Here is an 11,439-nt window from a genome sequence, read left to right as displayed (position 1 = left end):
CCCCCCCGGTCTCACCGTCGCCCCTACGACACCCATGTTTTCGATTTCCATCAGACGTCCGCCATCATCATAGACCCCGATGGAGGACGACGACTTTCCGAGACAATCGAGCCCCGGCTCCAATTCCCGTCCTGCCACCTCCCACCGCGTCGACTCCTCCTTTTTCCTCGACCCCCCTGCCCTCGACGACTCGGTTGTTTCTCCCCTGAAGAAAGAACCGCAACATCAACAACTACCGTCTGCCGCCAACCCATTACATTCCCATCAGCCGGACCAGATGGAGCAGAGTCAGGGTCAGGCTCAGGGTCAGGCTCAGGCTCAGGCTCAGGCTCAGGGTCAGACTCAGGGTCAGACTCAGGGTCAGGGTCAGGGCCGGGGTCAGTACCAGAAGCCGGAACAGATACCACATCAAAGAAATCAACCCAACGCCGCCTTTCCCGATCCCAGTTACCTTGAGGGCATCACGTTTGACGAATCCAGGCAACACAACGACTCCCACGCCGAAGACGCTGTGCGAGCCCACCTACAAGATGTCGAGTCCAGCTTCGTCTCCCAGTTGTCCACTGTCCAGATCCCAGCCCTAGTCCAGTCTGGTGCCGATGATACATACCTCTTTGACGGCCCGAGTCCTACAAAACATATGCCCCTTTCTACGTCCCAACATAACTCTACCGACCAGGCCCCCAACGAAAACGCCGCGGCTGCACCCGACACATCGCCCGTGCGCGACGAGTCCTCCCTCCACCTCCCTCGACGGCGAGCTCAAGACGGTTCCGTATCGGCCGACGTCAGTAATACGACCTCTTCTCTCGAGAACCTGTCATCTTCGCCAACTGCCGCTGCGGCTCGGAGAACCATCTCACGCGCCGTGTCTAGCGGCAGGAGGGAGGCCCGCAGAGCTTCGTCCTATCACGTCACGCAAAGTGAGAGTCGCGGTGCCGACGACGACGAGGACGACCACCATCTCGCTGCTGATCGGTCCATGACCCAGTCCGAGGCCTCCTCTACCGCTCTTCGCCGTCAGGCGTCGGATCGGAGTCTGCGTAAAGTCTCTGCGGACGCCGGCAACACCCCGGGCCATGCCTTGCGCCACGGGAAGCGCCCCAAATACCTGCGAAGCCGTGGCACTAGCCAGCGCTCCTCCATCTCGTCCTTCGTCACCAACCCCGATTCGCAAGACGACCTCGATAGTGACGTGACCGTCGGCATGGGGCCCGACTACGCCCTCGGCGGCCCCGGGACGATGATTCCCCGGAGCATCAGCAATAGCCTTTCACGGTCCGTCAGCATGGGCAGCATGGCATCGGGGGTCGACGATGGGCCCGACACCGGCCAGACGCCGCTGGCGACTCTGGACGAGAACGACGCTTCGCCGAACCGCCCGGCCGCCAGGGAGGATCCTCTGAAAACGCCCAAGGCTGCTAAGAGCAGCCTCGCCGCTCCCACCGATACCGTTCTTGCCCGCCATGTGAGGAACGTGCAAGTGCCCGAATCCCTGGCCAGGGAGTACAGGTCCAAGAGCGGCCTGGCGACGCCTAGGAAGCCGTCGGACACCACCACGCTGGTCGGCACTGGCCGTTCTGGCAGGAACCTGACCCTCAAGGAACAGAGCAGCACCATCGAGAGACTATCCAAGGAGAATTTCGACCTGAAACTGAAGGTCATGTTCCTCAGCGACCGCCTCGACAAGCTCTCCGAAGAGGGTATTAAGGAAATGATCTCGGAGAATGTCGAACTCAAGACCACCCTCGCTGTCGCCCAGCACGACAACAAGGCCCTCCGTCGCCGCGTCAAGGAATTAGAGAAGCAGCTCAAGGAGGACGAAGACAGGCCCAGCACCGCCCGCAGCGCCGCCTCCTCGAACGACCAGAGCGGCGGCCACTTCTTCGACCAGGACGCCCAGGAACGCGAGGAGGAGCTCATCTACCTACGTGAGCGGGTGGAGGAATACGTCGTCGAGATGGAAAAGCTGCGGAACGAGAGCATGTCCAAGGAGTCTGAAAAGCGTAGGCTCGCCGAGATGGTCAAGTCACTGGGGGAGAGGACAGGAAGCGAGAACCTCGGGAGGCAGGAGGAGGCCGACGTGTGGAAGGATCTACTCGAACAGGAGACGGCGCGGCGGGAGCAGGCAGACGAGGACAACAAGCGCATGCGGGACGAGATCTACCGGCTGAAGCACGAGGTCATCTCGGCGCACGGAGGAGCAGGAGGAGGAGGAGGAGGGGGGGGAGGAGGGTCAACGGGAGGAGGCTTGCATCACACCACGAATATTTACAACATCAGCAAGAAGAACCGGCAGATGTCACCAAACCGCAGCCGGCCAGTATCCGGACTGTCCGGCGAGACGGAGACCAACGCCGGGTTCAGCACGGCGAGCACCCTGGTCGACGAGCTGCGCCGGGAGAGCGAGCAGTTGCGACACGAGAATGCCGAACTACGGCGCGAAGTCGGCGCCCAGACCTCCATGTTGACGTCCAGGAACCGCGAAAAGGAGCGCCTATACCAGGAGATAGAGGACCTGAAGATGGCCATGCGGCGTGGGGCCACGGCGCCGTCCACCATCGACAGCATCCTCGAGCGGTCCGCGTCCCGCGCCGGAGGCGGCAGCCACCATCGGTCCATGTCCCGCGTAAGCCACACGAGGACGCAGGTGACGACCGAGATGGAAGACCCCGAACGGGAGGAGCTGGAGAACCAACTGGCCCAAGCACGCGACAGGGTGAACGAGGTCAAGCTGCACAACCAGGAGCTGCAGCGGGAGCTCGACGGCTGCATGGAGGACTTCGAGACGGCGGTCGAGGCCAAGAAGCAGGCCGAGGAGCTGGCCGCCGCACTGCAGGAAGAACTCGACAACGCGGTGAACGACCTGATGGCGCTGCAGGCGGAGCGGGACGAGGCGCTGCGCGAACATGCGGAGATGGAGGCCGCGTTCGAGGCGCTGCGGAAGGAGGCCCAAGAGGAGATCGACGCTCTCGAAGGGGAGGCGGAGCAGAGGAACGAGGAGCTTGACAGGCTGCAGATGGAGCTCGACGACCGGTCGGAGAACTTCGCCGCCCTGCAGGAGGAGATGCGCAGGATGAGCGAGGCGCTGGTCCGGCTCGAGGACGAGCAGGAGAAGAAGGTCGGTCGGATCCACGAGCTGGAGCAGGAGCTCCAAGACGCCAACGGGGAGTCGGAGGAGCTCGAGACGAAGCTGCGCGAGACCAACGACAAGGCGCAGCGGCTCGGGGTGCAGCAGGAGTCGAGCCAGAGCGAGATTGCGTTCCTGCGGGAGGAGCAGGAGGCCGACAAGATCCGCATCAGCAACCTCGAGGCGGCGCACAACGACGCGCTGCAGAGCGTGCGGGACGAGCAGGAGCAGGTGAGGGAGTTGGAGGCGCGGCTGGCCGAGGAGCGGCAGCAGCGCGAGATGGTGGCGAGCCAGGAGAAGGAGGAGGTGCAGCAGTTTGTCAACGAGCTCAACCGGGAGATGTCGACGGCCAAGGACGAGGCGCGTAGGTTGCGCAAGAGCCTGGATTCGCGGGAGGTGGAGGCGACGGTGTGGAAGGAGAGGCTGTTTGAGCTGGAGAATAATCTGCGGGAAGCCCTGGGCGACCTGAACGGGACGAGGTCTAGTTTGCTGAAGGTGTGTCTTTTTTTTTTTTTTTTTTTCTCCTTTTTCTCAATGGCCAGACTAACCTGTTGTACAGAACATCACACGGCTACAGCGCGAGCTGGAAAACACGATCCGCGACCTGGACTCGACAAAGGCATCATTGGTGGAAAAGGACCGCATCATCAAGCAGCGCGACGCGTTACTCGAATCACACGGACTGGAGCTGCGGAAGCTGTCGGAGCTCCTCAGCAAAGAACAGCAGGCGCACCGCGCGACCAAGAGCCAGTTCGAAACGTTCCAGAAGACGCACAGCCACGTGTCGCGGACGGTCAGCTCGCAGGACGCGCGCATCGCGGAGCTGGAGGCGGGGCGGGGGCAGGACAAGAAGAGGATCGCGCAGCTGGAGACGACGCTGCGGGACCAGCTGACGGAGCGCAACAACCTGCTGCTGGTGCTGTGGACGCGGCTCTCGGGGCTGTGCGGGACGGACTGGGCGCACGACAACAGCCTGATCAACGGGCGGGCGTTGCCGTCGCTGGAGTCGGTGGGCACGATGCTGCCGGGGTTCAGCAAGAACCTGATGGCGGCGGTCAAGACGATCGAGACGATGGTGGGCGGGTTCCAGTCGCGGATCAAGGACGTGGAGCGGGAGCTGTGGAAGGAGTACCAGAACCTCGAGGGCCTGCTGGACACGCGGGCCAAGAAGCTGGACCGGCTCGAGTCGATTGTGCGGAACGGGGTGGCGTCGGGGACGCTCAACTCGCACGACCACTCGCGGCTGGCGCGGCTGGAGGAGGCGTACCGGCAGCTCAAGGTGGAGAATGCGACGTTGCGGACGCGGGCGGCGTACGCATCGGGTGGTGGTGGTGGCGGCGGCGGCGGCGGCGGGGGCGATGGAAGCGGCAGCCCGTCGCCTTCGATCCCGACGGGGCCGCGGGACCGAGAGATGAAAGGGCGGCGGGGCAGGGACGTGGACAGGCCGGGGACGATGACGAGGACGGGAACGGGCAGTTCGGGGGGTGGGCTCAAGCCGTACGATGCGGGCGCGGCGGTGGCGGAGCGAGGAAGTGCCGGGGTCGGGGCAGGGACAGGGCTGACGACGGACGACAAGGCGTGGATGCTACGGTTGCGGGACCTGGAGGCCAAGCTCAAGGCGGAGCGCGAGGGGAGGAACCAGGACCGGAACGCGGCGCGGCACCGGCTGAGTGGGTTGGAGACGGAGAACCGGGATCTCCGGGGGGAGATGATGAGGATACGAAGGGGGTTTAGTAGTAAGGAGTGATGAGCGGCCTTTTCTTACGATTCAACTTTTTTTTTTTTTTTTTTTTTTTTTTTTTTTTTTTTTTTTTTTTTCCTTTACTCCCTTGACGGCCTTTGTGTACATAGGTTATACCGCATGGATATATGGATTGGACTGCCGAATAGCGCTGGCATGGGTTTTTTGGGAAGCGATGGGTATGGTGGAGAAGTTGACTGGTTTGCTTCAAATTCCACGGGTCTGTCTACGTCTTTACGATCTGTGACTGGTGTAGGTTGTGGTGTAGGCGGGAGAGCAAAAGAGCTTCCGGGTGGTATTGCCATGGTGGCTGTCGTCTACTGTACGTTGTAGGTGAGCGAGCTGCGACAGGGTTCGGGGGGTTGGCATAAGTGAGGCGGACTATCACGCATACCTCGTACCTGACATGATACAGACCTGCGGAGTCCGAAGTTGCATTTCTCTTACCTGCCGTTGCTTACGAATCAAAAAGGTAGCGGCGGGACGTGGGGTGGTGGTGTGTTTTGCCCCTGTTTCTCCCGTCGGTGTAAGTCAACAGGGCCGGGTAGACATGAGGCGTCAGACGGGAGTGTATTTGGTTTTGTTTTTAGTATGTTTTAGCACGATGCGGTCAGAAGGTAAAACTAGACCAGGAACATGACTATCCCCCTTATGTGTCCCGTTCTGAGGTGTCTTGACTCCGTCTGGCTTGAGGTGTGAGAGAGTTGTTGGTGTTGAGGGACTCTGTACGGAGGGAGCATTGCTGATAAATCCAACGGTGGGGACGGACTTTTGATGGTGGGACCCTGCAGCACTGTCCACCGCTCACTCTACACGTTAAAGCCTGCCCTGATTATTAATGATACAGTGACACTCGTGGGGTAGGAAAGCCGCCGAATCCAAGAAGTAGGAAGTACTTTGTTCAGGGGCTTTTACCAACATAGCCGCCCGTCAGGGGCCTCCGTTGTGTTGTTGTCTGTTTGGAGCAGTTTGATAGGCATGCGTTCTGTTTTTCTTTTTGTATGTATTTGTCATCCGATCGAGAGCTGATTTCAAAGAATCCAAGGGTGTTGGAACTAAGAGAAGACTTGGGCGAATGGACAGGTGGAGAACCAGCAAAAGCTGCTGCTTGCTAGAAGGCCAATGCCTGAAGCTGGAGATGTGGATTCTTCCTCTTTCCCCTCCCTTCCATACATGCAAGACAACACGGGCAGGCAAGGGGTAAGGGGGTAAGGGGAGGGTAAGGTGTATTGGGTTGGAGTGGTCGAGAATCTTATATCAGATCACTTTGTCACTCTCCGTCTCTCAGCGGTTTCTGCCATCTCTCCTCCCACTCCTCTCTCACTCACTAAAGCCTCCCATCTAAATCTCTCAACTCTGAATACCCCTCCTCTTACTCGAACCGCCACTACACACACAAAGACACAAAGAGACAAAGAGACGAAGAAAACCCACCACAATGCCGTCCTTCTTCTTCAACGCCACGGTCCTCCAGGCCAAGTCCTACCTCCAGACCCTCCGCCACCTCATCAACAAGGCCGAGGTGCACGCCAAGGCGACCAACACGCCCTGGGCGGTCTTCACCAAGGCCAGCCTGGCGCCGGACATGCACGGGCTGCCGTTCCAGGTGCACGCGGCCACGGACGCGGCGCAGCGCCTCGTGTCGCGCGTGCGCGGCGTCGAGCCGCTCGACCTGAAGCACGACGAGGAGGGCCTGGACACGGCGGACCTGCTCGGCGCGCGCATCGACCAGGTGCTCGCGCTGCTGGAGGAGGCGGCGGCCGACCCCGCCGGCTACGACGCGGGCCAGGACAAGGTGGTTGCGTTTAACCTGGGGCCGGACATCTCGCTGGAGGCGCCTGTGAGGGACTATGCGCTGGGGTTCTCGATGCCGACTGTTGCTTTTCATGTCAATGCGACTTTTGCCATTTTGAGGAACAGGGGGGTGCAGGTTGGCAAGTTGGATTATATTCTTCCTTTCATAACGGAGAATCTGCCGCAGTATCAGGAGAAGTATGGGCAGAAGTAGGGGAGCCCAGGGGGGGATGGGATTTCGGGCAGGTCCAAAATAGTAATGAATAAAATCAAGTGAAGGAGGAATGATTTCCCCGTGCACCTCGGAGCGATAACTGTGGAATGAGGTGCGTCTGTACTCCGTTGCTAAGATGAAGTGATTGTAGTCTCTTAGCCAGGTACCGGCGAGTGCTCGGTGAGTCGTGGTATTCAGATCTCGGTGAGCGGTGTCCAACCCGCCTCAAAGTATCTTAACTAATGACATCTTGGATCATGTCACGTCTCGAGATGACTTGGTATAAGCACGAAGCAGACTATTAAGTCAAAATAAAAAACAGCTATATTCTCGTAGCCTTTACGGTCTTTATAAACAGAGCCTTTGAACCTCTGCTCTGGTGTAAAAGGATTGCCGTAAGCTGACTAATGGGTGTACCGTTCGTTGTAGACAACGCCTGAAAGGTTCGGGCCGAACCACTAAACCGCTATAGCCATCCGCTAAAATAAGTCGGGGCCCCTAAAATGGCAATGCTTCATTTTCAGGACCATTCGCGACCGTGTCTTGATCACACCCATGCATCCTCTTCCCCATTGCCATCGCACCCGACGACTCTTAGTTCAGTATACATACAATTCATTAATGACTGGATTTTACATAATCCCACTACGCCCGTAACTTGCACATCTTACGTGCGTACTCGTCGCTCGTACTGTAACATCGCCCATCGTCCCACGGCCGGGCCAACAAGCAAGCGCCACCCGAGATGACCGACGTCGCCGCTTCGTCTACCGCCGGTGCCGGTGCCGGTGCCAGTGCAAGCGCAAGCGCATCCGGCACGCAGGTTGTCCCTAACGACTTCCAGACGAACATCCAATACGCCGAGATGGTAAGCCTTCCATGTCTTATCCTCCCCCTTTTGTCCTCATTTATCATGACTCATGACTTTTATACTGTGAACTCCTATACATCCATACTCCTCTTCATCTTTCATTTCTTCTTTCGAGACAACTCGACATTGTCTTCGCCGCATCGCTATTGACCTCTTCACCTCAACACCCAGGAATATCCCAACCCTCCCAAGATGGCCGTCCAGCAGTACTCCCTCCCGCCTCTCCCCTACGCCTACAACGTAAGTCCGTCTTTGACCCTCACACCCACGCCCCCCCACTCACCATCACCCACCGCAGGCCCTGGAACCCGCCATCTCCGAAGCCATCATGGCCCTCCACCACGACAGCCACCACCAAGCCTACGTCACCAACCTCAACAAGGCCCTCGCCTCGTACGCCGGCGCCGCCAACATCGCCGACCAGATCGCCCTCCTCCCGTGCATCCGCTTCAACGGCGGCGGCCACATCAACCACGCCCTCTTCTGGCGCAACCTGGCGCCCCCTTCGTCCGAGGACGCCCAGAACCCGGAGGCCAGCGCCCCGAACCTCGCGGCCGCCGTGCGCGCCACCTTCGGCTCCTTCGACGCCCTCATTGACCGGTTTTCCGCCGCCCTCAACGGCGTGCAGGGGTCGGGCTGGGGCTGGCTGGTCCGGACGGCCGTTCCCCAGGGCGGGCTGCGCATCATAACGACCAAGGACCAGGATCCGGTGGTGGGGGAGGAGGTGCCGCTTATTGGGGTGGACGTTTGGGAGCATGCGTATTATCTTCAGGTACTGTTTCCTTTCCCTCTTGCCTTGGGACTTTTTGTGTGTTTCTCCCCGAACGCCGATTTACTGACGGGCTTTTTGGTTAGTATATGAATGCTCGGCCTCAGTACATTGATGCGGTTTGGACGGTCATCAACTGGACCGAGGCCGAGATGCGGTACAATCATGGCCGGGACTCGATTTTTGACGAGTTGCTGGCTCACATGGAGGCCGATCCTTAGTTTTTCTTTTTTTCCTCTTTCATTTCCCCGTTTCTCTTCTTCCGAGTATGGAAAAGCTGTGTCAGTGAACAAAAGGAGTGACAAGGGAAGCATTACGTTCAAAGCAGACTTGAAAAGAGCATGATTGTATAACCCAAGTACCTGATCCATGACTTTGTAATATAAAACATCACATTGAAACCAACTTCTTGCTGTATTACCTTGGGTGGTGTGAATCGATGGTGAAAAAAGGAAGAAGAAAAAGAAGAAAAAAGGAGGGGAAAAGAAGAGAAAAGGAGGGGAAAAGAAGAGAAAAGGAGGAAAAGAGAAGTACCTGAAATTTCAAGGGCAAGTCAAACGAAAAAAAAAAAGACAGACAAAAAATGATGACTCAGGGGAGGCTCGATCTCCCGACCTTCAGTGTGTTAGACTGACGTGATAACCAACTACACCACCGAGCCGATTTGTTATGTGGCTTGACACTAAGCCGGTATAAGATGCTAGGGTGCCACCCTTGTTCATAAAGTCGATGGTCTAACCAACCTAGCATCAACTTGGGAGATTTCATGTGTAGCGAGATTAAGAGAATCTTTCTCCAAGACCGGCTTCGAAACTTCATTTTGCTCGAGCTAATTCTCGGATGTCTTCTACATAAACACATGCATACCTCTTATTCAGTCTTTGGCGCATCGTAGTTCATCATAGTCATACATCCCTGGCCATCCGTTCCGCCGCCCCAACCCAGACACCAATCCTAAATGTCATACCGATCGGTGGGATCCCGAACAGGCCGGTAGGTGAAATTATCAAACTTGGCAGGCTCGGCCGTGCCGTTCAAATCCGAGCACGCCACGCCGACAAAAGCCCCCGTGAAGCTCCCATGCGCCTGGTGCCCGCCGCACTCGTCCGAAATGATAGAGGCATCCAGCACCGGACCCACAGGCTTCAGCTCCTCCTGCTGGCCCTCCCCCTCCACGGCATAGTAGAACTGCAGCTGCGGCCCCCGGATCGTAAGCGCGAGCTTCACCTTCCCCCGCGCCGGCAACGGGACCGGCTCAGCGGGGAACGGCATGCGAAGGTCTCCGTCGGGCCAGGAGGACTCGGAGCTCAGGATGAGCAGCTCGCGGTTCCCGTCCTCGTCGGCCGTGACGGCCAGGTAGAAGAAGTTGAAGCGGCAGTAGTAGGCCGTCAGGCCGGCAAACTGGCGCTCGTCCGACGGGGAAAACGCCACCACCGTCTCGGCGTCGTACGAGAAATGCGTCTGCCGCCGCGCCACCAGCGCCTGCTCGAACCACGACCCCACCGACTCGCGCCCGAACAGCGTCAGCGTCCCGTCCGCCACCGCGAAGATGCGCTCCGGCTCCGGCGTGCGCAGCCACTGGAAGTCCTTGTGCAGCCGTCCTTCCCCCGACGCCGACGCCGAGTCGAAAGTGTAGCGCCGCTCCGCCCAGTAGGCCTCCTCGTCGCGCGTGCCGGGGACGTCGACGTACAGCGACGGCACCGGCCCGTCCTTGACGTACAGCCAGTCGTCGTCGCCCCAGTAGGCCGCCTGGAGGGCCGTCTCGCGGCCCAGCACGCAGCGGCGGCGCTGGGTGGTGGGCCGGCCCGCGAGGTGGACGACGTAGGTCGCGCCCGAAGGCGTGTCGACGATGTCGCCGTGCCCGGCGCGCTGGAGGGCCGCGAAGGGGCTGTCCTTGGCGGTGACGATGTGCTTTTGCGGGTGCAGCTCGTAGGGGCCCCAGATGTCGCGCGACCGGGCGAGCGTGCAGGCGTGCTCGTAGGCGGTGCCGCCCTCGGCGGTGAGGAGGTAGTACCAGCCGTTGCGCTTGTAGAGGTGCGGCCCTTCGACGAGGGCGAGGTCGGTGCCGTGGAAGATGGTGCGGCGCGGGCCGACGAGGGTGCCGGTTTGGGGGTCGAATTCCTGGAGCCGGATGCCGGCGAAGGCGTGCCGCCGGCGCGTGTGGTCCCAGAGCATGTTGGCGAACCATTTCCGGCCGTCGTCGTCGTGGAACAAGGAAGGGTCGAAGCCGGACGAGTTGACGTAGACGGGGTCGGACCAGGGGCCGGTGATGGCGGGGGCGCGGACGATATAGTTGTGGGTGTCCTTGAAGGAGCCGTCCTTGCGCTTGACGTCGGTGTAGACGAGCCAGAACTCGTGGCCGTCGTGGGTCAGGCAGGGCGCCCAGATGCCGCAGCTGTCCGGGCTGCCGCGCATGTCGAGCTGGCTCTTGCGGTTCAGCGGCCGGGCCACGAGGTCCCAGTTGGCCAGGTCTTTGGAGTGGTGGATCTGGACGCCGGGGAACCACTCGAACGTGGACGTGGCGATGTAGTAGTCCTCGCCCACCCGGACGATGGACGGGTCCGGGTTGAAGCCGGGGAGGATGGGGTTTCGGAGAGGAGGCATGTTGTGTTCAATGGTACTGGTCGATGGAAGTCGAGAGTGGGAGGGACAAAAGTCGAGAAGCAGAAGCTCGCAACCGCAATAGCTTGGGATCTTTATGCCCTCTCCTATCGTCACTTGTACGCTCACGAATACGAGCGCGGGGTAACATAGGAAGCTTGTGTTAGTTTCACTGTTCGCACCAAATCATTACGTCCCTCCCTCCGCAATTCAATTTAGCCGGAGGTCGATTATTCGACCGCTTCCATCCGCTCCCCCCATCGTGCCCCGCCAAGTTGGAGATTGGTGGATGTGCTTTGACGTAAAGGGTAAGCCGTGG

The 11,439-nt window shown here is 59.5% G+C and overlaps 5 protein-coding genes and 1 non-coding gene across 6 annotated transcripts; 4 read left to right on the top strand and 2 right to left on the bottom strand.

Moving 5' to 3' along the window:
* Window positions 1–3: 3 nt before the first annotated feature.
* Window positions 4–4,877, top strand: SODALDRAFT_350655 (hypothetical protein; the record flags this gene model as incomplete). Its single annotated transcript, XM_028613495.1, has 2 exons — window positions 4–3,625; window positions 3,690–4,877. The coding sequence occupies exons 1-2, from the start codon at window positions 80–82 to the stop codon at window positions 4,875–4,877; spliced, it is 4,734 nt and encodes a 1,577-aa protein (XP_028466231.1). The 5' UTR covers window positions 4–79.
* Window positions 4,878–4,942: 65 nt separating this feature from the next.
* Window positions 4,943–5,441, top strand: SODALDRAFT_332994 (hypothetical protein). The gene has a single exon (XM_028611854.1). It carries the CDS (start codon window positions 4,992–4,994, stop codon window positions 5,202–5,204), a length of 213 nt encoding a protein of 70 aa, XP_028466230.1. The 5' UTR covers window positions 4,943–4,991; the 3' UTR covers window positions 5,205–5,441.
* Window positions 5,442–6,226: 785 nt separating this feature from the next.
* On the top strand, window positions 6,227–6,947 carry SODALDRAFT_332993 (hypothetical protein). The gene has a single exon (XM_028611853.1). It carries the CDS (start codon window positions 6,310–6,312, stop codon window positions 6,877–6,879), a length of 570 nt encoding a protein of 189 aa, XP_028466229.1. The 5' UTR covers window positions 6,227–6,309; the 3' UTR covers window positions 6,880–6,947.
* A 497-nt stretch (window positions 6,948–7,444) lies between these two features.
* On the top strand, window positions 7,445–9,018 carry SODALDRAFT_332991 (hypothetical protein). The gene is made up of 4 exons (XM_028611852.1): window positions 7,445–7,747; window positions 7,922–7,990; window positions 8,049–8,522; window positions 8,606–9,018. The coding sequence occupies exons 1-4, from the start codon at window positions 7,625–7,627 to the stop codon at window positions 8,738–8,740; spliced, it is 801 nt and encodes a 266-aa protein (XP_028466228.1). The 5' UTR covers window positions 7,445–7,624; the 3' UTR covers window positions 8,741–9,018.
* An 88-nt stretch (window positions 9,019–9,106) lies between these two features.
* On the bottom strand, window positions 9,107–9,180 carry SODALDRAFT_t114. The gene has a single exon. It is a non-coding gene; the product is annotated as a tRNA-Val (tRNA).
* A 140-nt stretch (window positions 9,181–9,320) lies between these two features.
* Window positions 9,321–11,262, bottom strand: SODALDRAFT_332989 (family 43 glycosyl hydrolase). Its single transcript, XM_028611851.1, has one exon. It carries the CDS (start codon window positions 11,121–11,123, stop codon window positions 9,474–9,476), a length of 1,650 nt encoding a protein of 549 aa, XP_028466227.1. The 5' UTR covers window positions 11,124–11,262; the 3' UTR covers window positions 9,321–9,473.
* Between the last annotated feature and the right edge of the window lie 177 nt (window positions 11,263–11,439).

This window comes from Sodiomyces alkalinus, assembly GCF_003711515.1.
Source record: "Sodiomyces alkalinus F11 unplaced genomic scaffold SODALscaffold_5, whole genome shotgun sequence".
Lineage (NCBI taxonomy): Eukaryota > Fungi > Ascomycota > Sordariomycetes > Glomerellales > Plectosphaerellaceae > Sodiomyces > Sodiomyces alkalinus.
The sequence above is the reverse complement of the archived record's forward strand: the minus strand, read 5'-3'. Positions and strand labels throughout refer to the sequence as shown.